The sequence below is a fragment of the Colletes latitarsis genome, chromosome 14, assembly GCF_051014445.1.
Source record: "Colletes latitarsis isolate SP2378_abdomen chromosome 14, iyColLati1, whole genome shotgun sequence".
In the NCBI taxonomy this organism is placed as follows: domain Eukaryota; kingdom Metazoa; phylum Arthropoda; class Insecta; order Hymenoptera; family Colletidae; genus Colletes; species Colletes latitarsis.
Window position 1 is genome coordinate 30,263,818 of NC_135147.1, and position 26,278 is coordinate 30,290,095.

At 38.9% G+C, this 26,278-nt stretch overlaps 6 protein-coding genes across 9 annotated transcripts; 3 read left to right on the forward strand and 3 right to left on the reverse strand.

The window, feature by feature from the left end:
- Positions 1-1,333: 1,333 nt before the first annotated feature.
- Cdk8 (cyclin-dependent kinase 8) lies at positions 1,334-4,486 on the reverse strand. 3 transcript variants are annotated; one of them, XM_076781646.1, is made up of 12 exons: positions 4,212-4,486; positions 3,974-4,131; positions 3,278-3,380; positions 3,098-3,208; positions 2,881-3,021; positions 2,618-2,807; positions 2,425-2,539; positions 2,237-2,335; positions 2,085-2,157; positions 1,915-2,012; positions 1,720-1,825; positions 1,334-1,655 (listed from the first exon to the last, which is right to left on the reverse strand). In XM_076781646.1, exons 2-12 carry the CDS (start codon positions 4,102-4,104, stop codon positions 1,458-1,460), a joined length of 1,365 nt encoding a protein of 454 aa, XP_076637761.1. In that variant the 5' UTR covers positions 4,105-4,131; positions 4,212-4,486; the 3' UTR covers positions 1,334-1,457. The 3 variants fall into 3 exon arrangements, with proteins under 3 accessions (XP_076637761.1, XP_076637762.1, XP_076637760.1); XM_076781647.1 differs by lacking the exon at positions 4,212-4,486 and having other exon boundaries at positions 1,915-1,952; positions 3,974-4,197; XM_076781645.1 differs by lacking the exon at positions 4,212-4,486 and having other exon boundaries at positions 3,974-4,197.
- Positions 4,487-4,872: 386 nt separating this feature from the next.
- On the forward strand, positions 4,873-5,931 carry Emc5 (ER membrane protein complex subunit 5). The gene is made up of 3 exons (XM_076781649.1): positions 4,873-5,191; positions 5,297-5,349; positions 5,426-5,931. Exons 1-3 carry the CDS (start codon positions 5,110-5,112, stop codon positions 5,612-5,614), a joined length of 324 nt encoding a protein of 107 aa, XP_076637764.1. The 5' UTR covers positions 4,873-5,109; the 3' UTR covers positions 5,615-5,931.
- On the reverse strand, positions 5,915-7,391 carry Prosalpha4 (proteasome alpha4 subunit). The gene is made up of 6 exons (XM_076781648.1): positions 7,203-7,391; positions 6,835-6,961; positions 6,636-6,749; positions 6,439-6,572; positions 6,181-6,363; positions 5,915-6,108 (listed from the first exon to the last, which is right to left on the reverse strand). The coding sequence occupies exons 1-6, from the start codon at positions 7,302-7,304 to the stop codon at positions 6,019-6,021; spliced, it is 750 nt and encodes a 249-aa protein (XP_076637763.1). The 5' UTR covers positions 7,305-7,391; the 3' UTR covers positions 5,915-6,018.
- A 1,302-nt stretch (positions 7,392-8,693) lies between these two features.
- LOC143350169 (glutathione hydrolase 1 proenzyme) lies at positions 8,694-14,968 on the forward strand. The gene is made up of 11 exons (XM_076782080.1): positions 8,694-8,772; positions 9,922-10,066; positions 10,568-10,692; positions 10,770-10,909; positions 11,455-11,687; positions 11,767-11,927; positions 12,328-12,557; positions 13,234-13,429; positions 13,499-13,664; positions 14,126-14,272; positions 14,350-14,968. The coding sequence occupies exons 1-11, from the start codon at positions 8,765-8,767 to the stop codon at positions 14,536-14,538; spliced, it is 1,740 nt and encodes a 579-aa protein (XP_076638195.1). The 5' UTR covers positions 8,694-8,764; the 3' UTR covers positions 14,539-14,968.
- Positions 14,969-15,072: 104 nt separating this feature from the next.
- Positions 15,073-19,947, reverse strand: Mus201 (rad2 superfamily protein mus201). 2 transcript variants are annotated; one of them, XM_076782078.1, is made up of 9 exons: positions 19,591-19,947; positions 19,382-19,453; positions 19,137-19,241; positions 18,889-19,064; positions 16,739-18,613; positions 16,560-16,658; positions 16,267-16,480; positions 15,949-16,185; positions 15,073-15,884 (listed from the first exon to the last, which is right to left on the reverse strand). In XM_076782078.1, the coding sequence occupies exons 3-9, from the start codon at positions 19,222-19,224 to the stop codon at positions 15,235-15,237; spliced, it is 3,339 nt and encodes a 1,112-aa protein (XP_076638193.1). In that variant the 5' UTR covers positions 19,225-19,241; positions 19,382-19,453; positions 19,591-19,947; the 3' UTR covers positions 15,073-15,234. The 2 variants fall into 2 exon arrangements, with proteins under 2 accessions (XP_076638193.1, XP_076638194.1); XM_076782079.1 differs by lacking the exon at positions 19,382-19,453.
- Positions 19,948-20,223: 276 nt separating this feature from the next.
- Positions 20,224-26,160, forward strand: Su(h) (recombining binding protein suppressor of hairless). The gene is made up of 2 exons (XM_076782085.1): positions 20,224-21,507; positions 22,804-26,160. Exon 2 carries the CDS (start codon positions 22,910-22,912, stop codon positions 24,428-24,430), a length of 1,521 nt encoding a protein of 506 aa, XP_076638200.1. The 5' UTR covers positions 20,224-21,507; positions 22,804-22,909; the 3' UTR covers positions 24,431-26,160.
- The last annotated feature ends 118 nt before the right edge of the window (positions 26,161-26,278 follow it).

A 26,278-nucleotide genomic window follows, 5' to 3' on the forward strand; every position in this document is an offset into this window, starting at 1 on the left:
AATCCGAACTGGGATTTTGAATCATTCTACACCGATACGAGGCAACTGTGGTTACCTTGTCGCAACGTGGTCATGGCCCCGACTGGTCGCGAGGTACATATAGTGGTCAGGATCGTCCCCCCCTTTACTTTTACTTCTGCATCTATGACGCTCATCGATGTCTCCGACTATGTATAACGATGCATACGCGTTCGCGGGACTCGAAATCGCGACTTTTTTTTTTTTCTTCTTCTCTTTTCTTTTTTTCCCCTCTTCGTCGATATCGATCGATATACGACTTGGATCGTTTCTCCTATTTCCGAGTACGGATCGAATCGCCAGCCGTAGAAGCGAAAATGAAAGTGTTCTGAAAAGAAAATACCGGCCGCTCGGATCCTAATTATGTAATAGCTAAAATATTATTTCTTTGTCGGTCGCACTGCGATTACGGATCGTCACTTGAAATTCCTAATATACGTGCATCAACTATCGTGACGTTGCTAACGTGAATGTCAAAATTATGTCTAATCCATAAAATCTAAAATACTGATTTTAAACATTTTTCTTGGTACTCGATTCTAATTCTTTCATCTATAAATCTGCGAAGAATACATATTATAAATCCTGTAATGGAAATAGTATTTGCGCTGTTCCGATTGTCGAGTTGACAGGGGAATAACGAGGGTAGGACGCTAGTTAGGTTCGACAGAAACAAAGCGTGTGATTTTCTTTGAAAATGACGTTCCCCGTTGAGAAATACCGCCAAGTTCAACAGGTGTTTGGCAGGCGAGTTTAACTTGTAAATAAATTTTAAAAAAACGGTTTACGGTGAAACGATAGGAACATCGTTCGATCGACGAGATACATCCTCACCTTTTGTTCTCATCCGATCAACAGGTTGACCGCCGAGTGGATGATCCGTGGCTTGATTGGCATCCCGATAGCACGCGGCGCGCACACACTTTTTTCGTCGAGCACCGATTCGCGGAAACTGCGTTTCATGAGCGCGCGACGGACTGCCGCGATGCTACGGAATGATTTACAGCGCATGCGTACTTCCCCACCGTTAAATCGCCACTTCTATCGTTCTTTATCCTTCCCTCGCGACGAGAGACACCATCTCTTTCTCCTTATACGATATTCATTTTCATCCCGTTTCTCAAAGTTACTAAAAGTATTTTTTTTAAATAATTCTGGATACCCTTCGAATACAGATCCAAAAGTAGTCCGGCCGAGTTCGTTGATTATTGCACGATGAACTCCGTGATATTTCCTTCGCGCAATGAAAACGGTCAAGGTAATGATAATTCAAAATAAATTAACATGTTATATATGTATAAATAAAGTTGTACTATTATACTGTAATGGAATATACAGGAATCAATGACCTCCTCGTTAATCGAATACAGAAATTATTTAAATTAGTAAACTAGTAATTGAATTAGTCGATCGACAAGTCCTTTCCTTGGTAGAATCGTTTAGAAGCGCTGATGAAAATTCGACGGTTGCGTTGGCTGGGCAGTAGAGTAAACCATTCCGGGCGGTTGTTGGTGGGTCATCGCGTGGCTCTGGTGCTGATGAAATTCTGGAGCTCCGTGGGGGCCGTTAAGTCTTACTCGTTTCGCATTCTGTCCGTGATTATGGTCACCGTTTCCTTGCTGTTGTTGATTTTGTTGCTGAAATATCACGACATGTCCGTAACGGAGAATCGACGCGACATACGTTAACGAATATACTTACTGTTTGTTGCTGATTTTGTCGCGCTTTGTTTTCAGTCTTCTCCTCTGTATCGTCATCCGTTAAGAATTCTCTCTTAGGATAGGGAATAGGACATCCGGCAAATATGCTACGATAGAATATCGGTTAAATAAATATATATATATATATAACGAGTATAAGAGATATAACAAGACTATGCATTAGACGAAAACGTACTCTTGCGTTGGCAGTGGTTCCTCTTGAAAATAGGCGTCCTGCATAGAATGTTCCGACGTTATTCGTTTGTTAGGATCCATCATTAATAGTTTTTGAAGCTAAAATAGCCGAATTAATGTCATTGCCCAAAGAAATGGTCAAAGTAAATACAGTATTTCGTTCAATCGTACCAAATTAAATGCCTTGCTGTCAGGTTTAATTTTATGCCGATCCATGTACTTCGTTAGAGAACAATTCGCGTAACTGTGATGGAACATACACTATCCGCATTAATATTAGTATTAAACGTTTCTCGAACCATTACTTCCAAACAGACACTTACTTTGATCTTTTAAAGTCTTTCAATAATGTAGGATGTTCTGGCATTTTCTTAATATCCTCCCAATCCTTTTCTAACGGAAACCCCATCACATTGAATATCCTGAACATTAATTAATTCCGACCGTTTATTATCTTCCGTTTACGTTGCATATAAAAACATAAAAATCATTACAGCCGTAACGTTTGTACCTATCCAATTGATCGTGATGATATGGATTGCTAGTTTTAATATCTTCCTGTCTACAATGAAATATTGGTTCGGACGTTAAGAGTTCCGCGAATATACAACCAATAGCCCAAATATCTGAAAGATACACACGGAACTTAAGACCGCGATACTAGGGTGGTGTAAAACGGTATCGTTTAACTATGGTTTTTATACCTATAGCTTTCGTGTAATGCCTAGCACCTAAAAGTAATTCCGGCGCTCTGTACCAAAAAGTTACTACAACCGGATCCAAATCTGCGAGAGGTTTCAAGGGGGCATTAAACAGTCTAGCAAAACCCATATCTGCAATTTTTACACGACCCCTTTCATTTCCTTCTCCCATTACTAAAATGTTTGCTGGTTTCTGGTGTACGATAAATATTTCCGTTAAACGTGGACGATTAATACATATAATACCTGTACGCGATAATAATTACCAAATCCCTATGGAGCACCCAGTTGGAATGTAAATAATGAATACCGTCGAGAATTTGATATAACAAAGACTTTACCATACCCTTTGGTACCATAACAGGTTTTTTATTAGCTTTTGCTGCTCTATGAAATTTTATTATGTGCTGTATATCAAAACGTACTATTATTATTCATTTTTTTCCATAAGACTTAAGGTGTCTTTGAGAAATGTAAACATACCCACAAGTCGTGTTCTGCAAAATCAAATAGTAACCATACTTTGCGATCATTGTGTGACAAGAAAACTCTAATTAAAGTAATCACATTGACGTGTTTCAGTTCCCTAAGTAACTGTAAAAAAAGGAACATATTAAGATACCTGCATAATTCCTATATTAAAATACAAGAGCGAATACTTACTGCAATTTCACGACATGCAGACATTGAAAGGCCTGTGCCTTCGATTTGTTTCAGACCAAAATCCTTTGTGTCTGGCCTAGATTTTAATTCGCTATCCGGCACTCTGTTAAAATTTTGAAAGAAAAACAATTAATTCTTTCTGTAAATTACATTACTTGATAGACAGGTTGTTTCAGAAATACATGTAAATATGTGATCCGCTAGCTAGTTGTCTCAAAAGAAATACAGCTGCATAAACATCCCATCGATAACTCCATGTTTCTATACAGGCTGACAAGAATGTTTCATAACAATTTATTCTTTTCTTCAGCCTTTGAATTTATGGATTCTCTTTGGTCCACAAAGCAAACAGGGGAAATAGAAAAAGCGCTATAGCGCCGCGTGGCGTTATTCGATACGGTTTCCGAAATTATTCCTGCCACTCAAACGGTTAACGAGTAGATTCGACTCCTTAAGTATTTATATATGATTCTGAAACATCCCGTACACGATACTATATTTCATACGCAACCGATATAATTATAATGCGAGTAGCAATAATACGAACAAAGTCTAGATCTACGGAAACATTTCAGTAAAACGTTGGAATCTAAAATTTTCCAACAACGAAAGGAAATTCGTAAAACGTCTTCTAATGGAACAAAATATTAAAAATATAAAATGCTATGCAATCCTATGTAGGTTAGAAACACTAACCCTTCCTTCCTACGAGCTTTATAAACGTGCCCATACGTCCCTCTTCCGACTTTACATCCTTCGAATTCGAAAAGATCTTCGACCTTCGTCCGATCTTTTTGAGTTTTCATTTTAAATTCATAATCCATCATGTTTAATGTTATCGGGACAATTATCAACTATAAACAAACATCTTTAACTTGCATTCGTATGTACAGACAAAGTGATCACCTTTCGTGCATACTATAACTCCTCCTACCGCGCTCTACGTTACGTCCGTGTGTGCTCATAGATGGCAGTAATTTCGATCAGTGGTGACACCCCTGTTTGGACTCGAATATGTCGAGAATCCGCACAAACTGTGATCGAAGGTTTTCTTGATTAATCTCGTGCCCTTTTCGTAATAATTTCTAACAATGTTTGCAATCAACGGTTACGCATACGATCGAAAAACCATCCCTGGTGATATACAACCCTTTCTGCTCTCTCGTCGCGTACAATCCAATACAATCGATCCTTCGTCCGTAATGTCTGTATCTGTTTCTCCTTCTCGGGCAATTTTCTAGGGTAAAAGAGCCAATTACAACCCGTTCACACGATACAGTTTTTCCACCGATTCGGTCACTGTCACGAAACGGTAATAACCGAAGATTCATGCCTCTCTGTATTTTCGTCGCACATTCAACTCTGAAACGTAAGAATTAACCGATTCTCTGCGATGTATATTGCCTTTTATATTCATGCTACGACATGGTTCGCCAAAAACCTATCAATTATAAAAGGATCCTTAATTTTTAGTTCCATAAGAAGTCCTGAATGTGGTACGGAGATTATACTAAAATATTCCTATGTTCGATCGGTTTAACACTAGATTTACAAAACCCGCCAATTTTGGCTGCGGTCACTGGTGACTGGTCTGCCATCTGGTAACACTGGTACCGCGTTCCTATATATTCCCCTTAAGCGGAATGAATTAATGCTTCCCGCTCGGTGTATACCTACAATTTATTATTGATTGGTAAAAATGTTAATAATTTAATACGTTATTCGCGAATACGTATTATCTTTGTTTGTATAAAAACGAGCCTTATTTGCGTATCGGTATCGCAAATCAAGCACTCGTCGGTAATTACATCGTGACGAATTTACCAACAACAATGCCTGCAACAACTGTACATAAGTTTATAACGTTCATAGGATTAATGTCGATACTACATGCGGCCTATTCAGCTGCTCAACGTGCGTATCATTTTACATTTTAAATTTCCCTTTATTATTCGGTACGTTTTAGGTTAAATTATTCTACGTTTTATATTTGCCACATGAAACAAAATTTTGTTACAGATCGTTCGTATTTACGAATAACAGAACAAGAATTTACCACTTTACCAATCGACGTAAGTATCGAACTATTGCATTTAAAATTAAATCCATTAAACGTATTATTAGTAATGAGCAATGTGCTTGTCACAGATTTTAATACAAGGCATTGTCAGTTTATTTATGGTTATGTACGGAGTGATGTACATAGCTGGTGATTTCAAAGAAATTCGAGCTGTGGTTGACTTGGAAAATAAATCTTGGGAAACTTTGCGAAATCTTCCTTCGTTCCAAATGTTCAACCATCGCGGAAGGAGTTTATTTTCGCAACATATGCAATAAAGTTGACATTTATACAGACCTAATGTTAAGGAAGATGTAATACAAATGCAATGTTTTAAAAAATAATTGCAACAATAACTTCTGACATACGTCACAAAATAATTCCAATTAACAAAAGTAAGTATACGTGTACCAATATGACCAATTATAGTTTAATTTAAACATTACCCATTATTAAAATCTATAGTAATACAAAAGATAAATATCTACAGAGTAGTTTGAATTTTAAATCATTTATTTAGAAATATACGTAAATGTACATATACTTTCTATGGACACGGCAGTAAAGTATAAATAAAAGAAATTTGACAATTTTATTTATTATCTTTACCTATACGTTGTATATTTATTTTATACGAAACATTAATAAATGAATAATAAAAGTGCAGCTCGATACAAACACATCACTTTTTCTGCTTCTTCTTTTCAGCTTCTGCTTCTTTCTCTTTCTCAATTTCTGTGACATATTCTTCAACAGTATCTGCATCTAGCATCTGTAACGCAAAAGAGTTAGAAAATCGATCGTTTAATAAAATATCAAGTATGAAATACGACGAAATTTATACCCGTAGAGGCTGACCGCGTCGCATTACCGCGATTTCTAAATTTTTTTGTCCAGACTGCACTACTTCCAGTAATGCTCTAATAGCCAATTTTATAGTACCCTTTTCTGTGGCCACTTCGTCTACGGTGTAATGTTTTTGTAAAAATTCGTGTACCGTTTTGGCGCTTCTACCTGTCGCGTTTGCCTTTAAAATACGAGACACGTTACTTTTCCATCCACTTAACATTAGTAATTTACAAGTATTTCACAGGAAATATACCTTCCATTCGTAGTAAATGCCAGAGGGTTCTGTTTGATACAAATGTGGAATCCCATCATAATCAAACCCAGCTATAAGACACGATATTCCAAAGGGTCTTCTACCATTACTTTGGGTATATTTTTGTTTCAAACCTAGAAATGATTTATATATATCAACTATGCAATCATAGTTGTAAATTATCTATAATCTCTTACCTGCAATATACCTAGTTATGTATTCCAATGTAACAGGGTCCTCTACGGTTAATCTGTGGCTTTGACATTCAACTTGTGCTTGATTTATTAGAACTCTGGCATCTGCGGTCAAACCTTTAAAAAATAAATATAAATATAAGTAAACTTATAGATCATTAGGTAGTTTAATTCGTATAAAAAGAATTGTTTAAAACCAAACCTGCAAATGCCATTACAACATGCTCATCTAGAAGACATATTTTGCGAACAGTGCGTTCTTCTTGTAATTTTGCAATAGATTTCTTTTCAACTCCTAATACAACTACATCGTTACCGCGCACGCCAACCTAAAATATAGTAAAATCCATAATGTTTTTCAATTTGTAAAAGTCATTTAAATTCCAAGTATCGTACATCGGACTCGATAAAACGAAATTGAAGAAAGAGAAAAGACAGAATCGATAATAGAATACCGAATACTATAGAATCGATCAGAGATAAAATAGTATTTAACTCAAGAAGCACGCAAACTGATGTATAAAATTCACCGCACAAACGATGGAGGTTATACTAAATTCCCTCACATACCGCTGTAGATCCTTTCCTTACAGCTTCTTGAGCATATTCCACCTGGAGCAAATGCCCATCCGGTGAAAATACCGTTATAGCCCTGTCGTACCTGGTCGTCATTGTTTTAACTTTCCAAAAAGGGTATTGAAATTATTAAATGCACAAAATGACTTGACCGTTTTTCAAAGCAATTGCTGCTCACTGCGGGTTTTGATTCTAGGTTTTGCCGATAGAGGGTAACTTGACTCCGTATGACGCGTTACCTGCATCAATGTTATTTAATCGTTAATTTTTACTGTAGAAAATTTGGTAAGTTGCTTTCACTCTCGAATTAGAATGTTGTAAATCGGTGTCTTAAAGATACGTTGTACAGGAATACTCGGACACAGTTAGATCTAATTGTAACTCTGCATTTTTCTCGAGAACAGGTTCCAACACGTTCGCGGGATTATTAACACTCGAGTAAAAGGTAGAAATAGTTTAAACTCGTTTACATTGTATGGAAATATGAGAATGCTCTTATTACCAAATTTCTCTTTTTCAAAGTGCAAGTATTTCGAAAGGTAGTACAAACTTAATGTTTGAGCGATTAGGTGGTCTGGGTTAGGTAAATGGGATAAACCGCCAAATTTCCACATCTAGGGACGTTCTACTTAAACGATGTGCTTGTTTCTTTACAGAATTTCAAATATTAGAGTTCGTCCTGTGTTAGCGTTGTAAGTTCGAAGCGACGGTCACCGGTGGCCACCATGGCAGTTAACGTGTCAAATTGAAAAACAATTTAGCATTTTCTGATATGGAATATTTTTCAGATTATAAGTCACTCTCGGACGTCACCATCTTGATCACCATCGATCCACTCAAGAACTCGTACAAGATCGACAAACTTCCAAACGTAAAACGTATAAGTATGTTTTCACTGAAATTTTTATTCGTAAAAGACCCCTTGTTATACATATGTATATGTATGTATATGTATATCCGGTAATGGTATAAATACGGCCCGAATTTTGCCTCGATCCGTCCATCTTCTCGCGCGCCAAACTGCCTCTAATATCCATAGATTCGTAGTAAAAGAATTTCTTTTATTTCAAAGTACGTGATTTTTCGATAACAGTTGGGAATTCCTTATCGCGACGATGCACATATTTATCGTCGATTTTAGAAAACTTGGCGCGATCAACCGTCTGCGAATTATGTGCTTTGCAAACACAATAATACGTATGTATGCATATGTATATTTCAGAGATAGTAGATTAACAATAAAAGAAAAAAGAAAACAGAAATTACATACTAAAAAGAAGAAGAATCGTGGAAATGTTGAATCGTTTGGAGGAACGTGAAAAAATAATGTAGCAGGGATTAGCGTGCTAATTAACGGAGCACCGAAAAAAACAACGATAATGGTAATTTGCGAAGGATTGAAGGAATCGGGGGCCTTTGATATTATCGAATAAAATAGAGTAGTGGGGATGAATAGGTGGAATCTGTTTTGTAACTAGTATAAGAGGCAACGATCGGCTTGGTGAAACGTTTAGTCAAGGTTGAGCGCTCTCCTGTGCCGCGTTTGCTCACGCAACATGATCGGGTTGGTAAAGATCTTGTACTTTATACATATGTATCACTTGTCGTTCCAACGACCAATTTACCATTACTCAATTTTAACCAGTCTCGTTTCTATCGATCGTACAAGATTTATAGAAAAGTGCAATAAACACGGTTTCTGTGTACAGTTGCGTTCGCTGTTATAACAAACTAAACTTGCGTTTCTCAACGCAGAGGTGTGATGTTAAATAATAATTCTCGACGACAGTTCCTCCGATCCAGTGCGCGACACGTCCGTGTTGCACGGTTACTTTATCGTATTCCGTCAAGTGTCGTTTCGCCAAGTCGTTCCCAGTACATATCGGCGTACCGTAATGCCTACATAATTCCGAGTTAATCGACGGTTATTATATGAAAATTGCTTCTCACCCGAGACGCGATCTGTTATCTGTAAAACTTGATGCGTCGTTGCATACGAGTCATACGCGCTTAATTTCTTACTTTGAGCTAGCATCAGCGTTAGATCGCGTTAGAAACGCCGCGCCGTAGCGTAATCATTTTATTTTAGTGTGTCCGGGTGTCATAAAAAGTGCATCGCTATGAAACAATTCGTTTCCTGTATTTCTTTACACGCGTATCGATACGAATGTAATACCATTGTTTACGAGCTGTCTGATAATAAGCGTTAAAATCGATAAAAATAATTCTGTTTTTAGCGTTTCTCGCAAACAAATATCACACATTTGTTACAGGTGTTGTAATATAGATTTCATTTTACGTTTATCGAACATTTCTCGATAGTTTGAAAGTACTTGTCGTCGTTGATAAATATCTCGTGATTTCTGGCTTCGAATTCAATTTTCTTACACGTAACCGCTGAGTTTATACAAGTGATAATTGAGCAAATAGATTGATCGAGTCGGTTGTTTATACGCGAACCGTAGAGTTGCGCGTCGAAAGAGAATGAAAACGCAGAGTAATCGTGTACGCGAAGGTTATAGAAAATAATTTCCATGTAGCTCAATAAAGATAAAAAAAACGTGACGTGACTTTTCCTTTTTTTTTTAAATATTAATCGTCGACCGGAACCGTCTAAAATATTCGTTTAAAGTCACTGTACATCTCTCTTGGAGCGATAAATTTCCTGTGAAATTAATTATTTAATGTAACTGGATGCTTTTCTCTTACGCAGGCTAAACAAGAAGAAGGTTTTAATCGGTGGGGTGAGCATCGTTATTATCGTAGCCGTGATCATCGCGGTAGTGATCGTTTACCTCGCTAAAAACCCAGAAAATGACAATGTTCAGGCCAAAGGAAATTACGGCGAGTACACAATGGTAAAATACAAGATAGATGATCGTTGATCTTCCGTAATTGTTGGATGTATCTGATACCAACACTTTCGCTACCACCGCTCTAAACATTCCGGCCAATATATGTAGACATTTATCGAAGAATTACAATTAATCGGTGAATAGTTTTAACGCGACAATGTTCGATAGCGTATACATAGTTCGTTTGTTTGTAGCCGTCACGAATACGCGACACGTGCTAGCGAGCGTGTTAATTTAAAAAACGTTACTCGACTGTTGCATCTACGTAAATCACGATGAAAGTTTTTTATTCTTCGCGTACGTTGTTCGATCGTACGGTGCTCCAGCCCTAAATTCGAAGGATGATTTCGCTCTTCAAGTACGAAAAGACGCGTGTCAGGTGTTACCAACGGTTTTGCCAACGCGCAAAGTTCCATCGGCGTCGTCTAACAGTTGGATAATGTTCTTTATTAGTTTTGCCGGAGGAAGAATGTCAATGATTCTATTTAGCGGTGTGTTTGCAAGGGTGCTGTGTCGACGAACGGGCAGGAATGCGCGCAAATCGGCGCCGACATACTCAAGAAGGACGGCTCCGCCGTGGACGCCGCCATAGCTGCGCTCCTTTGCGAGGGAGTCGCTTCTTTGCACAGGTAGACAACCTTCCCCCGGGGAATTACGTCTAGGTCGCGATACCTTAATCACGAGATTATTCCTTATCGTATCGTAGCATGGGATTAGGAGGTGGATTCTTAATGACGATTTGGAACGCTCGAACCAAGACTGCTGATTATCTGGACGCCCGCGAAACGGCTCCGTCAGGGGCGCACGAAAATATGTTTCAAGGAGATCTTAACTTGTCCATGTATGGTAGGTAGTTGACCTTGTTACTAATATCGTGCAATAGGTATGACACACGGAACATATTAATGCTGGCTCCTATCGCGGGTTGGGCTTAAAAACTTTGATGCGATTGATTTAGCAAAAGTTCTTAGCGTTTAGCGCGTATCGATATCAAGGGTCGAAAGAAAGATAAAGAAAGGAGAGGGGGAGCATTTCGTTTATCTTTACTCGGTATTTAGTTTTCCTTGTTTTCATTCTCAATATAACGAGGAATAATTATGTTGTCGCTTTCACGAGGCATTGCAAGAAAGAAACAAGTCTTGTTTAAAACCTTCGTTATTAATAGAGTTAATAATAGAAAAGATTAAGATATTTGAGAATTCAAGAACATAATCTTTTATCAATTTGAGGCCTATCTCTGATAGATTCTCTGCTTTACACGGAACGCCATTAATCGTCTGAATAATCCGTTAAACCAATCTCCTACTAAGAGACTATCCAGTATTCTAAATTATTTAATAAACGCCTTTCGTTTCTAAAAGTATGATTTTATATTGGTCGTTTTGTCGAAGGTGGTCTGTCGATAGCGGTGCCGGGCGAGCTCTATGGCTACATGGAAGCCCATAAAAAATACGGGAAACTGCCGTGGTCCATGTTGTTCGAGCCAACAATCTCTCTGTGCGCCACTGGATCGCTCGTCAACGATTACCTGGCCGGGTATTTGGCTCGCAAAGAGTCGTTTATAAAGGCGGAGAGCTCGTTGGCGGAGATACTCATTAACCCAGCCACCAACTCCACATGGAAGGTGAAACACTCTTTCTACAGTGAATCTACCCGTTGTACTTGTGCGTCGATCAATCTTTAACAAGTTGAATTACTGTTAGGTAGGTGACAGGATAAAACGACCACGCCTAGCGGAAACGTTGAAACTGATCGCGAAGCACGGATCAGACATATTTTACAACGGCACCTTAGGCGACATTCTGGTCGAAGAGATCAGGGCGGTCAAAGGCATCATCACCAAGCAAGATCTACAAAATTACAGGTTCAAAACGTTAAATTGCTTTTAGATTCCAACCCTCCTTTTAGGTCATCCTCGACTCCCATACAGCGTATCTTCATTCCAGCAGGCTAATCGGGAAGCGTTCGTAGAAAACAATGTCAGAAAATTATATTTTTCATCTGAAAATATTCCATGTTACAACAGAAATACGGTAAAACGTTACATTGTTTTCTACAAAAACTCTTCAATTTGCAAACAACAGTGTCATTTGTCGTCGAGTTCCGACTTCCGACTTCCGACTTCCGAGTTGCGTATCAAGCAACGATCAGTGACTTTTAACATTGTTGCAATTGTCAGATTTCTGGATGTTTTTTAGACAAAAATATCTTCCGAGCAAGCTGATGATTTAAATCTTATGTACCCTGTATATTTGTAATTGTAGAGCAAAATGGAGGAAACCGATCGAATCGAAGATCAGAAACTTGACGATGTACACCGCTCCGCCACCGGGTTCAGGGGCGATTCTGAGTTTCATAATGAACGTTCTCAACGGATTGGTGCCCGTCAACGACGAGGGTGTCATGTGGCAGCGATTCGTCGAGACGTTCAAATGGGCGTACGCCAAAAGAACCGAATTAGCCGATCCTGATTACGACCCGACCGGCAATATCGGTGAGTCGAAGATTTGCGTTATTGCGTAGTCATCAGCGGATCGTACATAGAGGGAAACAAAAACAATTGATCGTGATCAGTCATTTTCGACCGATTAGAAACAATGGCTTCGTAATCTTGCGTAACAAAGTCCTTCCTTAGATAAAAGTGGCCGATAAACGTACGTTTTAAACGAACTCGATTGTCGCAAAGTTAATAGAGCTTCAAGTAAATACATATACTACTTTGTGATGAATGGTCACCGCCACTCGAAGATTACAAACGGGCAAATTGTACCCGTCGAATGGCAGGCATTTGAGTGCTTCGCGTGCTTCACGCTGATTCTGTTCAACTCTTTTTTTTTTTTTTCTCTCTCTCTCTCTCTCTCTCTCTATAAAAGGCTAAAGGCGTTAATTACTGTTACGAGTCAAGTTCGATGGCGTCAATTGTCGCGACGCGAGAGGAAAACTAGCAACGTTCAAGTATACGTATACATTAAATGCACCGTGAAACCAATGCGCAGTCATTTATTCGTTACGTTGAAACGTTCTACGAATAATAATGTTCAACAGTGAAATCATGCGTGCTTAAAAAATAAATATGTAATGAAATTTTGATTTAACATTTTTGCCCCCTACAAGAGAGAATTGTAACCACGCCCTTGACCCGTTACGAATCTGTAATAATCTTTTCGTAGAGGCATTAGTAGCGAATTTGACGTCCATCGACTACGCGAACGCGATCCGAATGAAGATAAAAGATGATAGGACGAACAACGATCCGATGTATTATGGCGCCGTTATGTCCACGCCAGAGGATTCTGGGACGTCACACGTTTCTGTACTGGCACCCGATGGATCAGCTGTATCAGTGACTTCGACCTTAAATCAAGTGTAAGCCAGTTTATCTAGATAAACGCTAGAGGATCAATGTCTCCTAATGTCGTATTTTTAATCGACCAGTTTCGGCGCGATGAAACGTTCCAAATGGACGGGGATAATATTCAACGACGAGATGGACGATTTTAGTTCCCCGAATATAACCAATGGATTCGATCTGCCTCCCTCACCGGCAAATTTCATTCGTCCTGGGAAAAGACCTCTGAGCTCTATGAGCCCGACGATAGTCGTAAGTTGAACTAACGATACTATCTCGTTGTTTATTTTTATTTAAAAAATTACTAATAGTAAACAAAACTCCAAGGTTATTTGATAGTTATTTGATCCAGCGTTATATGATATAATTATAAATAAATGCAAAAAAAAATATATAAATCTCATAATCTTAATCGGATATTATCGCGATCTTGGTCAGTCCCCCGTTGGTTACAATTTTAACGTCATCTGCCCGCCTCGTTGTTTGCTTTGCCGAGTATGCGTTTTCTGAAATATTATATCTAATTGTCTGAATGGTTCCGAGAAATGATGCGAAATCATTCCGTGTCGTTGATGTTGCGTAATCGCATATACATATATGTATGTACCTATGTATATCAGTGCAATGTCGGTCATGTGAAATTGTACGTGTAAAAGCGAATGCATCGACGCTGACATGCAATACCAGCGAGACTTTTTGTTTTGTTTATAAAGGTAGATGAAAGGAGGAATGTCCGTTTGATAATTGGGGCCGCAGGCGGCAGTAAAATCACGTCCGGAGTTGCGATCGGAATGGCATTGAACCTTTGGTCGGGATACAATATAAAAGAAGCGATCGAAACGCTTCGAATTCACCATCAGGTGAGTTACAATTATCGAGGATCGACGGATGTGCAGCACGATCCGCGATAATTAACAACGATGATTCGAAATTGCAGCTAATGCCAATGAACATACAAAACGAGAAAGGATTTTCTCCGAGCGTGTTGAGCTATTTATCGAGTATCGGCCATAACGTCACTACATTTTCGGGCATCGGTAGCGCCATCACGGCTGTGACGAACGAAAACGGAAAAATATTTGCCATTTCTGACCCCCGCAGACAAGGAAGAACCGCTGGCTTTTAAACAATTATCTACGGTCTATGTCTATTATCCGCTAATAGACAAAACGTGTTAATTGACAATGAATCGGAACAGGTGACGTAAACGTTTTCATACTAAATTAAACCAACAACGTTCGATAAGGTATTATCGACAAACGAGCCGGCACAATTCTAAATACCTTGTTACAAATTACGTAGTTACCTTTATACGCCTGCCAAAGCAGTTTCTTACAAAAGTATTAGTAGCATAGATAGATAGATAGATACACAGAGGAAGCTCGAACGATAAAACTGAAATCGATGTAGGAAAAATACAACGAAGAGAACTTCGAGACGAATACAAAACGTTCGCTGAAAAGCGACCAAGTCATAGCTTGAATTTCTATACAAGCCTGCAAATAAAAATTTCTAGTATATTTACAGTATTTTTAAAAGATTAACGTACTACTTATACACTACTTTAAGTATAGTATTAAGTTCGATCGTTGCATCTAGTACAAGATCATCTGTACCTAATATTTTATTAAATTTTTCGAAGAAAGCAAACGCTGAATTATAGAAAAATAATTTATTTAATACTTTGTACATGTGCTTGATTCGAATGATTCAGTCTGACTGAACGAGGGTTGATGTTAGTTAAATTCATTAATATATTTCACTATGATTTATAATACGCGTGCTTGTTAGCTAGCTTGCTCTACATTATCATACACAATTATCAACTACTGTCGCTTTCCGAAAGGCCAGCCTCTTTTTTTACTTTCCTTATGCAACGTTTCACTTTTTTCGTTTTGTTCAATCCTTGTTTCGATTTTCTAAACACTTGGATCGCATTTAATTTCTTCTTCAAAGCGGCTGCCTTATCCTTTTCTCTTTGCGGTATAATTTCTTCGACGTATTTATCGCTAGTGACAGTGACATTTGTAACATCGGACTTGGGACTATCCACTAGATTTGGTTTGCTTGTCGATTCCGTCCTCTTCTTTTTTCGACTTTTAGTAGGAGGTTTGTATTTCATTTTCTTTATTTGTCGCTCCATGCTATCTGTATTTTCGGACTCTTGCTCTGCATTCGGATTGTTCAATTTTTCCACAGCTTTTTGAATTCGTTTGCTCAAATTCACTTGGATCGATTTTGGGACGGTCTGCACTTTAAAATACGCGGATATCAATTTCTGACTCTCCTTCTCTTCCAGTCTTTTCAATAGAGGCGACATCATTTTGTCGAATTTCTCTTTGGTCCAACCAAATTTTCTTTTCGTGTAATCTGACAAAACTACCGCGTTGAGTTTGCCCCACGTGAAACCCTCTCTCGATTCGTCTACCTCGGGAAAAAGATATGCTTGTACGACGGCTTGGCTTGGAAATCCTGTATACGAAACAACGAATTAATCTTAGGGAGGAAAGACGAAGATAAGACTAATTTCACGTACCTTTATGAATTTCTATATTTTGCAATTTATTTCGTAGACTAGCTTTCCCGGGACCCGCGACTCTACCACGAGTCATCCACGAACAAAACTTCGTTAAACCTTGCAATAAATCATCTCCTTCCGATGGAAATGCTGCTAATATTTCTAATGCGGTAACAGGTCCGATTCCAGTTAAACCTGTGGTATAATCGCTACCAACTAAAAGTGCTAGTCGTATCATTTCGTTTCGCGTTAATTCTACAAAATAATATTATTCTTTACTCAAATCTTTCCAATGCTTTAATTCTTTGATGAAAAATGCAGCATAATTAATCTTACTGAAATGATGCTCGATGTCGCTAGAACAATACTCTAAGACTTTCTTATTGTTATTGAAAAAATTTTTGTAAACGCATTGCCCTCCAAAAAGCCAAATATCCGAATCGTCTGTAATCGTGCCATCGGTCAGGTGAATTTGTTCTAAGAATGCGCATTGCGCTTCCGCTTCCATAGGTGCCACGATATACGGTATACCAAATAATCGTAACAGTTCCTGTTGATTTTTAAACAGGTTGCTTTTACATTTTTTTTAAAAAACACTGTTATTCTATGGGTTATTTGTCTCGCTATACCTGTGTTTCGATACGTATTTGCTGGGAAATATCGGTACCTTGTCTATCTAATTTACCAATGTTTGCCGTTAATTCTGTTTGCTCGCTCTCTAGTCGCGTCTGAAGGAAAAATATATTATAAACATTTCACTTAACCCTTATTTATACTTAGAAATTAATCAAAATTAATATATGCGTACTTTCATAGATAACAATTCGTTCTCGTCCATGGGTAGAGGACTTATTTTCCTCGATTCATTGCCAGTTATACCTGCACTCGTATCATCTTGTATATTTGTAATCTCTACGCTATTCGTTTGTACATTAGTTGTATGTTCTACACTGTTTGCTACTGTCGTTTCATTTCCTTCCAATTGTATGTTCTTATCTTCGGTAGCCATATCATTCTCTATAGACTCGATTTCAATATCACTGCTATTCATTGTGTCAGGTAATTGTTCATCTTCAATTTCATCTTTCTGAACTTCTTCCGCTAGGATAACTTTATCTTCTAATGTTCGTTGACGATCGGAAATGCAATTTACTGATTTCTCGGGAAATTGATTAGACAATGATGCGTTCTGAGACTTTACTTCAGAATTTAATTCGCTGTTTCGAGTTACAAACACGTCAGCAAATATATCATCTTCCATTTTCTGATCAGACCTAAACGTTATTTGGATACCTTGATTCGAATCCTTTTTATAATCATAGATATCCACGTTTGGTATCGGTACGTCTTCTATTTCCACAAAATCATCGGAATCCGAATCCGCCGAACTGATTACCGTTGTTTCTATCGATTTATCTTGTTCGTTGTTCGAAGCATTTGAAACCACGACAGACGACGACACGTTCATATTCGATTCTGCGTTTGATTCGGATAATTCAGTCTGTGGCGTGGAAAACGATTCCGTCGATTCTGTAGAATCTGCAAATTCTTTATCATCTTTGGATGTCGAAATTATTTGTTGCGTACGCGATACATTATCTTTGTTCTCGCAGTCTTGTAAATTAAAGGAATTAGATCGTTCCGATTCCGTCGTGGTGTTTTCAATACGTTTACGATCTTTCCTTTTATTTTGTTCAAGAAGCGTGAGAATTTGTTTTTCCGTCAATCCGCTGTATTCCAGCATATACAACAATGCAGGATTAAATGTATTTTTTCCGAAATACTTTTTGGAGAGAGGTCGTGATTCGTTCAATTCTATTTCCGATTCAGAATCGCTACTCATTCCTTCTATCGTTAACTTTGAATTATTCGTATTAGTTATTTCGAAATCACTGTCCGATTGATCATCGAATTCATATTCATTTATATCTTCGCAAATTGGTACAGTTTTGCTAGTACCAGGTACAGGTTCTTCCATCTCGTCTGCATTACTGGCAGTATTTTCATTGTCATCGTTGCTATTGCTTTTCATGTACGAATTTTTATCGCTAATATATATTAATCTAGTTGAACTGTCGGCGGCAACGCGATACGTGCAATTCTGACCACTGGTATTTATACCCTGTTCGGTCAGTAATTTATTTAATTCGTCCAACGTGAGTGTTTTTCCTCCCATTTCTTTTTCCGCGGCTTCTAAATTCGTTTGAACCAATCTACGTTTCAATAAACGTTTCATTTGGAATCCAGAGAATTCATGCGTTTCCTCGGGCATTTCATGCAAACGGCCCCACGAGCTTTGCTTCCTCGTTTCTTTCAAGTCGGTGAGAATTTCATAACGAACATCGGCCGGTAGTGCCTTAAATTCACCGCTAGTCACATCTACATTGTGAATATTTCCAGCCCATTTCGTTTGCTTACGCGGACTTGTGCCAACAGACGAATCAGAATCATAGTCGTCGCTATAATTTGATTCCGTTTTGCTCGCGCTCGGCAAGTCTGGTAATTTAAACATATCGTCCCTGTCCTGCTTATTTTGCAAATTTAATGCTTTCTCAGGCGAGTTTTCTTCGTCTCTATTAAGAACCGTTTTTACTACAGAATGCTTTATCAAGTTATTTATTAATTCTATCCTCATCTGTTGGGCTTTATTCTTGGCAATAGATTTCAGCTTCCTGCGCAAGGCCTGTGAATACAAAAGAATAAGAGCCTCTTTTCTCACTACCTGGTTCCCACAGCAAACTAATTATGTACAGACAATGTTATAGTCGAGATAAAAGTACAGTTTCATGAATACACACATATACAATGTACTTGGTATAGTTGCTGTTTAGAAAGTTAAATCGAATTCATTAATTGTTATTACAATGAAACATTATTTTCATATCTGTTATTCCCTGAGAAATCTACAATACAAATCTCTAAATTATAGAATACATTATTTTTACAATATATATTTACAATTGTATCCTTTTTAAGCATCGGTACACCCCCATCAAAAACAAAAACTGGTTTGATCTTGTAATGCAAAAGCTTGCATATTCTAAAGAATAGTCCGATAAGATGTGCATTAGGCTTAGGGTTGCCAAAGCGGTCTTGATATCCTTGTAATATCTGATGTATCCAAATGGATATATCTATAAAATTAAATAATCCTGTCATTCTCAACAGAACCAAGTATTTAAATAATTATAATTATTTTAATTTACCTATAGCCAGGACCTTTCCTTCGAGCGTATGCAAAGGAACTTCCTTTCCTGTTGCATCAAGTAAACGCCAAAGCCCATAAACACCCATTGTGTATGTCGAGAAGCCTACGAGACAAACATTACGTTCTATACGATGCAATATACCGCATCATATACTAATATACTCAGAGTTGGGCATCGTTGGTATTGTTTAGAATAAATATTTTGTCTAGTTTTAAATGAATAGGATTTTAAAGATACATTACCTTTTCATTTATATTTACGGTTTAATGCAACCATATATTTGATCACGATATTTGTTTTCGATTATTCATAACCTAAATAACAAGTAGGTGCTTAAATATGAAATATTTATTGCATTTGAAAACTAATTTCACTAGCGTATTCTTTACATATCTATTAACGTTACGAGTCTTTAGATTTTTTATTTTATAGAGTATTAACGTTTACTTACTCGGGCTTGCAAACCCTCGCACATATCGACATCGCACCGTACCGGTCAGCTGATTACTGAACAATACACTTGCACACGCTACACGCGCTTAAAGAGTAAGACCTTACGCATTTGCATTCTTCGTAGAATACGGCAACATTATAACTCAAGATAATAACTCGGACATTTCGTACGTGGTTGCTGGTTGAAGAAAGTGATAATCGTTGAGTAAAATATATTTATAAGAATACGTTACAATCACGTGAATTTCCATTTTGCTCCGCTGAATGTTTTATCGAAAAATCGTCTTTAGAAAATAACACATTTAAAACTTATATCTTAACGCATACAACTACGTTTTAGAATAATCTTCCATTTAATTACTATCTTTGCTTTAGTACTACGGTGGTAAAGCTTACATAAATTGCGTACGTAATGAAAAACTATAGCAATATAAAAATGAATATTCAACTCCGAGTATGTTGCAATAAGAACGATATATGTATAGTATATATAATTTTTTTTAAAGAATTTCTGCACAAAGTACAACGAAACATTACGTATAAAATATGTACGTAATACAGAGGGGAGAAAAAAAACTTGATAAAACATTGATTTTAAAAATATAATTTTTATTGCTACATTTAAATTAGATTTTCGGTTAGTATTAGGTAAACAATAAGTGCATAGAACGTTAGTTTGCTTATCCACGCGCATTCGTCCTATATTACGCAGTATCAGCCTCTTGGTCATCGTGTGACTCTTATACAAATACGTAACGTAATACGTGAATGTGCTTGTGTGTTTCCTCGTGTATTCCATGCGCACACGCGCACACTCGCAGTCATGATGTATACATATATCGTATCGTCATCATCAGAGAAGTGAAGTGAGGTAGAGGCCACCCACTCTTTCCCACAGCAGGTTTTTCCCACGCCCCCCAGGGTAACCCCAACATCCTTTTGCGGCAGCAATTCCACGGCACCTACGGGGCAGAGGGGAGTAGCTCACGTCAGGTGGGGAACAAGAGGGGAAACTGGAGGCGCTTGGGTCGACCAGGCCATTGTACAACAGTAAAACAATAGAATCTGCAGCTCAGTGACGTAACGAACCATCAAAACCCCGCGGTAGCTATCGACGAACTTTTAATTAAATCGACCAAGAAATGGGGATCGTCGTTGAAACTTCCTAGATACATTAGAGGTCGAACGATTATTTTCTCTTCCAGAAATTCAAGTTAGAATTTTGCGAAAAATTCGAAACGATTCAATCGAGAAAACTACATTCGACCGTTTAATCTTTGTTTTTAACTGCTTCCATTTTATTTTAGTAGCTCGAACGCAATTACTTGGTCGTGTATTTATTGCACGCGACGAGAAAGGAGAATTAAAAATATTTAAGCGAATCGAGAAATTCACTTCGATCTCGAGGACCTTGCTACCCTCCGTTGGTACGTTCCTGGTACAGCCACTTACGCGGTAGTAATAACTCTACGTTGTCGTTTCGAACTTAGTTACTCGGCGAATATCGTCGAAGAAGGTTGTGTAATTTCTGGTCAGCTCGACGAACCGAGTATTTGCAATTCGCAGTCGGCTCGACGAGCATCTAAATTATGGTTTCGAAATATAAAAGCAACGCATCGTATTTTCGACCGTAATTATAACAGTTTCACTCGGTGCTTCGAAACGTAGTATTTGCATCTTGGATTTAAAGTGCCGCGCGCGGCGAGAGAAGTTCGCGAGGGTTGGCAAGACTGTTCGGAAAATTCGGAAAGTGAACAGGTGTTTTTTGAATGGATTAGGGAGAATAAGCGACGAGGACGCAAAGGGATTTGCGAATAGTGAAAGATCGACGAACAGTACGATATCTGTGATTAAACGACAATTTAAAAAATGCATTGGGATTTATGTTTGGATTTTAGCTGTTACAGAAAATGAGGTGAGTGGTAAGAACGTAACCTGTTTCTGTTCGGTGTAACCTTTTTCCTGCGCCGAAAAGGTAAATAAACGACTGTTACTATTTTAATAATCGTTCGAGGGATAGATTGAATAACTTTTTTATTTCCAAAACATTCTTAGACTATTTATTATGATGGAAGATACACAGAGAAGAAGTATAATATTTAATTTCTGTTATCATAATGACTATATAATTTGTTCAAACGTTTCATTTTTAGCAGACAGAATTTTTTTCCTTTCGTGTTTCGTTATTCTAGCGTTCGTTATAATTAACGTCCGATAGTATGCGTGATAATAACAATCATGTAGACATGAAATTTGTAAAATTTAAATCGATTTACCGTTTACTTATTAAGCATTTTTGCATTTCAGCAATTGTAGTATACATCCATTCTGCTATATCGATTTTACTTGGAATAAACATATTCGTGCATCTATTTTTAGTGCATTTAATTAAGCGTTACTAGCGTACGTATGTAACTGTTGTCAGACAATTGGCATAGCGAGTGTTACCAGGAAATACGAGTTTCTTTTTTCCGTAAAATATCATGCTCGTACGTGTTTCACTATTACTTTGTAAAGTATATAGAGTTATGCTAGCTTTTTTTTAACAATAATTATCTTGTTTAACGTACAACGACAGCTATGATAAAAATGATTCTAAAAATGAAAATTGTTACAAAAGAGCGTACAAAATACTATAAAATTAGCAGACTGTCTGTATGCTTACAAATACATAGACACCGTTGTATAGACACAATGAACAAGGGTGATTTAATTCATGCAGGAAAAATGAGCTCAGCTAGGTTCCCACAGTATATATGCGTGTTTCCTCTTTCCTGTACTAAGACTAGCAATTCTTGGTAGCTCGTTTAAAGAAAGATACCTTAAGTTAATTACATCTTGTATCGTGAAAAACAAAAATCTTTCTCACGCTAAAGCTTTAAGCGAGCAAAGACTCGTATGTTTCTCCATCTATTAAAACGCGTGTAAATAATAACAAGTTACTGTTTGGTATTATACTAGACAACATTACGACGTATTCTTGAAATTACACTTGACTTTCTAGAATAAATGGAGGGTTTTGCTTCCATGTTTCTTCTCAATTCGATTTAACAACTTGTCCTTCTGGTATAACAATAGCGGCTCTTCTCTTACCTTTTCTTTTTTATGTAACGTTTTTTTTCGTTCATAAATAATTCGTCGATTATGCAACCAGATTCTAGCACAAGGGAACTCGGCGTATCGTAATTGTCTACAACTGAATTTATTTCAGGTAAAGCTGCAGAGGCAATTATGACATGCACGGATGACAAGGATAGTACGCAGCCGACCTAGCGATTCTGTGGTACCGTAAAGCGAATAGAAGAAGGAAGTTAAATATGCCACACCAGTTTGGGTTGCCTACGATGGCGCATGGAATGCAATCACCTCCTTCCCCAACTTCGGTCATGTCGGTTTATCCTCGGTTTGGATCCGGTGTCTACAGACCCGACCACCAAGATCAAAGGTTGACGCGGGAAGCAATGGAGCGTTACTTGCGCGACAGAAGCGACATGGTCATCGTGATCCTTCACGCGAAGGTCGCGCAAAAGTCGTACGGTAACGAGAAACGGTTCTTCTGTCCTCCGCCGTGTATTTATTTGTTCGGCGACGGTTGGAGGATGCGGCAAGAACAGATGCTTCGCGAGGGAGAGAGCGAGCAATCCGCGCAGCTCTGCGCGTTCATCGGGATCGGTAACTCGGACCAGGACATGCAACAGCTGGACCTGAACAACGGGAAACAGTATTGCGCGGCAAAGACGTTGTACATATCCGACTCGGACAAACGGAAACACTTTATGCTCTCGGTGAAAATGTTTTACGGTAGCGGTCACGATATAGGCGTGTTTCACAGTAAAAGGATCAAAGTGATCTCGAAACCGTCGAAGAAGAAGCAATCGTTAAAGAACGCCGATCTGTGTATAGCGAGCGGCACGAAGGTGGCGCTGTTCAATCGGTTGCGATCACAGACGGTGAGCACGCGTTACCTTCACGTGGAGAACGGAAACTTCCACGCGAGTTCCACGCAATGGGGCGCGTTCACGATACACCTGCTGGACGACAACGAGAGCGAGTCGGAGGAGTTTCAAGTGCGGGACGGTTACGTGCATTACGGCAGTACGGTGAAATTGGTATGCTCCGTAACGGGAATGGCGTTGCCGCGGTTAGTAATCCGTAAGGTGGACAAACAGATGGCCAGTCTGGAGGCTGACGATCCCGTTTCGCAGCTGCACAAATGCGCCTTCTACATGAAGGACACGGATCACATGTACCTCTGTCTGTCCCAAGAACGCATAATACAATTCCAGGCCACGCCGTGCCCGAAGGAGGCGAACAAAGAGATGATAAACGACGGTGCTTGCTGGACGATAATCAGCACCGACAAGGCCGAGTATCAGTTCTTCGAGGGCATGGGGCCGGTCAGGTCGCCGGTCACGCCCGTGCCCCTCGTTCATAGCTTGCACTTGAACGGCGGCGGCGACGTGGCCATGCTGGAACTGACCGGCGACAATTTCACGCCGAATCTTCAGGTGTGGTTCGGCGACGTGGAGGCCGAGACTATGTACAGATGCCAGGAGAGCATGCTTTGCGTGGTCCCCGACATATCGCAGTTCAGAGGCGAGTGGCTATGGGTCAGGCAACCGACGCAAGTGCCCGTCTCGTTGGTACGCAACGACGGTATCATTTACGCGACCGGTTTGACGTTCACCTACACCCCGGAGCCAGGACCCCGACCCCACTGTCCGCCGGCCGACGAGATCATGAGAGCCCCGCGCTCCATGCACAATCAAGCCAGCATGCCGCCCGCGATCGCCGACGTACCCTGGAACACGCATCAACCGCCCCAGCCGGGTCTCTGATGTTTTCTAGACAATTACACCGCGTATCACCAAAGTTTACGGCGCAGCGAGACGAACGCTGTCCGTTGCACGAACGTTGCTCGTCCGCGAAACAACGACGGTAACGAGTTACCGGCCGGCGAGAACGCCGTCGCTACGAAACGTTTAGACAATACCAAGACCACGTAGCGGATGTCTCGCTACGTTGCCTATCCTCCCGCGGAACATAACCTATTCGAGTCCGGAACCGTGTACAATGTGCCGTCTATTGTTTCCCCTATGTTCATATACCGCAACCTTACCGTAGGTTCTTAGCTTTAAGTGTTGATACAGATTTACACAGAGAGAAAATAATAATTTATAGCACTCTTAGGATTATAAAAGCTTTCTACGAATGTGAATATTTAGCCGATACGCGTGGATCAGGGGGGAAAGAAGAAGAAGAAGAAGACGAAAAAGTTTTGCGGCCCGGTCCGTGCAATTGCATATCGATCGCTGAAACTGCTTGTGCATTCGACGTCCATCACCACGTTCGTTCGTTCTCGCTCACGACGGAATCCTCTTTGATTTCAATTTTACTGCAATACCGGAAACGTTGCGATAAAAACGGTACTATACTATACATTTATGTCTTGAAAACAACGCCGTTTTAGGAACAATATTACGTTTATCCCAAAAATGCGTTGTTTTTTTCAGATATCTAGACGTAAAGTTTACAAGTGAACGCTCGGATAGGTTAAAGGCAGCTAATATCGAAAAACAGGATTCTATTGAAAGTTTATTAAATATATGTTCCATATTGGCTGCCTTTACCCTACAGATATTCGCTCGGGTATTTTTATTTTTTTTATTCTCTTGGCGTGCTCTCGACTCGTATTTTCTACATTTATACATTGACACGGCTCTACGAGGCCGGTTTCGCGCGAAATTGGACATTTTATCTTCATTATTTTTTATACCACATTTCCCTACGTGTTATACTCTTGCGAAAGAGAAATCGTCCTTTCAACATTCTTCAAACTATCAAGAATTTCGATCTTTTAAGAACCACGCTTTTTCGTTTTTCGCCAGAACGATGAGACACAGTGAACAGTGAACATCCAAACGCCATACGTCTGTATAAGTTTCGCAAAACTGGTTCGCATGGCATAGAAATAACTTTAGTTTTTAACGTGGGAGAACGCGTAAAGCAAAGTCGTTAGGACGCTACTCGAATTAATTTTCCGTGGTGTTCGGGTATCGTGATTTCACCTCGACGATTGCTATTTATTATCAGAATTTTCGTATCGCGTATTTCGCTGGTGAAATCTTCGGTTTGCTTCTTCTCTAACGTATCAAAGTATACTGTGCACGCTTCTTTTTTTTTTTTTTTTCATTTTTGCTACCTTTAACACTATTTCTACCCAGCGTCGAGAGACACCTTTTTTACAATTGTAACTAGAGGTTACTTTTCAAGTTTAACCATTTATAAAAATATTTATGTGCATTCGAATGCAAACGACACCTTTTGGTCGAAATAGATACACGATAAAACCAGGGTAGAAATAGTGTTAAAAAAAACGTACGTACGCATCGGTGCATCATTTTTAACGGCGAGAGACAAGAGGAAAACCGATCCGTATACGTTTTGTTGTCTCCGTATGATTTTGCAATAAATTAGAAAGATTTATAGAGTAAAGTCGTTGTTCCATGACTCGTGTTATCTCCAAGTCCCAAGATTCGAAGCGTTGACTGCCACCAATGTAACAAAATAGAAATATTCGGTCCTTTTTATCTTGCAGCGTTCCTAACGACAGGCGGCGTTATAATATAATATTTTATAGAAATTAGTTCCTTCGTTGCGGACGAGTTTCGAAACACGCAAGTTTC